Below are 3,872 nucleotides of genomic sequence, written 5' to 3'. Positions count from 1 at the left end.
ATTTAATTTCTTCATGACTCTCACAGGCCACAGGGAGAAGCAGGTTACTGGCAGAGTGATTCAAGACATAAAAATCCTTTTGTGGAAAAAAAATGGGATCTCAACTTTGTCAGTACAAGTCAGATGTAAAGGGACGTGCACTCTGCAGTGGGAATGCAGTGAGGTTGATTCACACACACATCTGGCTAAATGGACGACTCAGCAATGTTCTGGACTTGTCCTTTATCCACCAGTGACCTTTACAGCAACAACTGGGACTGTGTAAAATGACTTGGGGTTTTTACACTATTTGTTATCCTTCATCAGAAACAGAGCACGCAGGAAACCTCAAACAGTCAGACAGGTTTCTAGGTATGTTTATTAGACCAGGAATGCCACTGTCCAAGTGGTAATCAGGGAACAAATGCCATTACACAATCATTTTCTCAGTGAAAGTTTAGACCAGTTCATTAGAAGCAGAGGCTGTTACTCCCTCCATTCTCTTGGAGTGATTCTGCCAACAGGTGAAAAGCCCCACGCAATGTCAAGCTTTGTGAACACCTGTAAAGGGATAAAACCCAAGATTATTAACTCTGAAATCAAAGAAACCGTCTGATACAGGGCTATTTTTATTGTTTTCAGTTCACATTTCTTGTATTAGAACATGACATCTCATTAATTTTCTGATTAAACAAGTGGAATATATTTATATTGAGTAGCATTTAAATGTTTCAGTTTTCTGTTTCAAAATACCCAACTTTAGAAGAAAGAATCTGCAATGTAAAAACCCCACCACCGTACTGGTATGCTCATCCAGAAATTTTGCTGCTGAAAGCTGTACCTGTAGAGGTTTGACATCCCAAGTAAAATAGAGAACACTTGTGTTTCTCATACATTTTCAAATCAAGCAATAGACTGACACAGAAATAGGAGTAACAACTCAAAATCAAGCCGGGAACTAACAAAACTTCCACCTCAATCACATCACTATTCGCTTATGTAAGAAGCTCCTAAATTCTGACCACTGAATTTATTTCAAACAGGCAAAATCGACACCTTTAAAGTTTGCAGCTCGAGTCACAAGAGACAAAAAGGTGACGAAACCAACTTACATAGCCCCAGACAGCTGAGAACATGGCAGCTCCTCCAAGGAGGACCATGGTTCCATATTTATCGTGGAAGTTCGGCTCATGCTTGCGATGAGCTTGTCTGACTGCAGTGTGCTGGATGCCACGAGCTGAGGAGTGTTCAGAAGTACAGAAATCAACAAAAATACATGCTAAAACCATTCACAATCCTCATCTCCCACCAACAGAGAGGCGCTAGTGTTAAAAGATTAAAAATGCTGGAAAAAATAATCTTTTGGACTTAGAACTCTGGAATGACTCCAAAACATGGGATATACACAAATCCTTTAATTTTTTTCAGCTCTCTCAATTTCTCTCTAGAAAGTTATTCCTTATGTCTAACTCCAGTAAGAAAAAAAAAAATCTTCTAAGTTACCTTTTTCACTCATATATTTTCTTTAGTATTACTGTTTCTCTAATAAAATGTTTTGCTTAGTGCCTAGCTTTTTTGGATTTCTACATATAAATATCTATCCTGGCAGTGTATGTACCTAACATGAGCATTGTCAGGATGAAGCTCACCATCAAATTATGGGGTTGAAGATAGAGGGTGTGGAAGGAAGGAAACGGAAATAACCTGCGGGCATGAGACAAAAAATAGAGAAAAAAATACACAATGATATCTGCAGATGATGTACATTATAAATGTACACTATAAAAGGTACACTTATTATAAAGACAACAGTAAAAAATCAAAGCAATAGCTACAAAACACAAACTGCCCGGTAGCTGTGTACAAAGCATTTGATGAGAAGGTGATGTGCGCATAAAGATATTACAAAATAAAACCTTTTAGTCTCAGGTCAGGGGTTTGCAGTTTTATGCAAACATGACTAGAGAAGATGATGGTGATACCCATAATGTTACTACATCATTCGCATGCTCTGTGAGGCTGCACAAGGCGTTTTTTTAGACATAAAAAAGCCAGAATATCTACCAAGACAGGTTTACTTTAGGTGCCCGCACCTCGGGATAAGCACATGGTGACCCAGGACCAGAGGAACACTGCGGGGTCTGTATCACTGAAGGGGTAACTTTAACCTTGAGTTTAAGGGCTGGCTATTGACTACACCTTGTCACCGCAGGTTACCAGACCAGAATGTGCCTTTAGATACTAGAGGAAAAAAAGCTCCAAGGAAAGGAGTCCTAGGTCAAAAAGCAACTAGGAGATAAAGAAAGCTAGAAGAAAGAAAAAAGGCAGGAGGCGAAGGACGCCAGAGCCGCCCGCAGCCCCTGAGGTGCCCTCACGACCCTCCCCGGGTGCAGAGCGAGCCGGGGGCTGTGAGGGACAGTCCGCAGAGGGTAGGGCACAAACCGGGGGTGACCCCCTGAGGAACCCCCCACGCCCCGAGAGCCGCCCCTGTCCTTACCGACGAGGCTCTGCGCGGCCCTGGCCACCGGGAACATGATGAGAGCCGAGCGCGTACCCTTCACGACCGTGAAGAACAAAATGGTCGCGGCGGAAGTGGCGGCGCGGCGAGGGCCTGTGGGTAACGCCGGGCTCCTCCTCGCTGCGGCGGAGCTCCGCGGCCGGGCTGGGCCGGGCCGGTGGTTCCCTGGCTGCTCTCCGGCACCTCCCGGGTGCAGACGGGCTCTCCGTGAGGGGCCGAGGGACAGAGAAAAGCGGATGCGGCCGTGACGACAGCGCTAAGGGAGTCGTGGCCAAGGCTGCAGTCGCAGTGTCAGGATGGCCGAGTGGTCTAAGGCGCCAGACTCAAGGCGTTCCGCGCCTTCCCGCGGCGGGTTTGGGTGTTCTGGTCTCCGTATGGAGGCGTGGGTTCGAATCCCACTTCTGACACCACTTTTTTTCCCCCCCCCTTCCCCACGTGTTTGGGTTAACTTAAATTCACAGAAGGACCGAGCTGATGAAGTCCGGGATTCTACTGCAAATGGAAACCAGAAATAATTGTAACGGTGTCTTCGAATAGGCAAATGAATCCTGAAGCGTGAGTAAACCTTTGTTTCTCTGTGGCGATTCTGTATCAGAGCCATAAGCCACCACACAGCTGCTGAGGAATTCCCCAGTGCATTTGGATTTTAACAGTATTTGTAACACACGACCCAGCAATTTATAGCGTGTGTGTAACACGAAGCGTGTATCTCATGCAGCAAGAGGAAGAACTTCATTACATTGAGGGTGGCAGAGCCCTGGAACATCTGCCTAGGCAGGGTGTGGAATCTCGGTCTTTGGAGACATTCAAAACTCATCTGCACACATTTGTGTTGTTTCAAAATGTGGATTATGTAAAATTTTCTTAGGAAAGGATGTTCTTCGATGTTTGATCTTTGTATACTTTCTAGCCTAATCAACATGGAAGGAGATTTAATCCATGAAACAGCAGGTAGCAAGCTCTAAGTGATGTCCAGATGCTGGGAAAAAAAATTACTTTTTGGTAAACTTTCTTGTTAAGGTTTATGGCTTGATATATTCAATTATCTCATGCCTAGGGGGAGGTTAACAAAGCTTGGGAAGGAGGTTGTGCCACTGATAGCAAACACAAAGAATGCAGAACTTACAGGCCACAAGGACATTTTGCAGAACTCCCACAATAAGGAAGACACTAACAAAGCCAACTCAGAAACTGGGCTGAAATCAGCTCCAGCCGGGCAAAAGGTAATTGCAGCAGAGGCAGATCACGACCACCAACACACCGACCAAAGAGAAGAGAAAGTCGGAGCATGTGCACTAAGTAGTATGAAAAGCAAAGAGAAGCATTAACCAACAGAAGATAGAATACTAATTAATAAGAGAACTACATTACTTGT

General features: G+C 44.6%; 1 protein-coding gene across 1 annotated transcript; it reads right to left on the bottom strand.

Annotated features, from left to right (window-relative positions):
* Nucleotides 1-340: 340 nt before the first annotated feature.
* Nucleotides 341-2,635, bottom strand: COX7B (cytochrome c oxidase subunit 7B). Its single transcript, XM_082289269.1, has 3 exons — nucleotides 2,477-2,635; nucleotides 1,092-1,216; nucleotides 341-540 (listed from the first exon to the last, which is right to left on the bottom strand). The coding sequence occupies exons 1-3, from the start codon at nucleotides 2,511-2,513 to the stop codon at nucleotides 466-468; spliced, it is 237 nt and encodes a 78-aa protein (XP_082145395.1). The 5' UTR covers nucleotides 2,514-2,635; the 3' UTR covers nucleotides 341-465.
* Between the last annotated feature and the right edge of the window lie 1,237 nt (nucleotides 2,636-3,872).

Source organism: Coloeus monedula (genome assembly GCF_965178545.1).
Source record: "Coloeus monedula genome assembly, chromosome: 12".
Classification (NCBI taxonomy): domain Eukaryota; kingdom Metazoa; phylum Chordata; class Aves; order Passeriformes; family Corvidae; genus Coloeus; species Coloeus monedula.
This window is presented reverse-complemented; position numbering and strand designations above follow the sequence as displayed.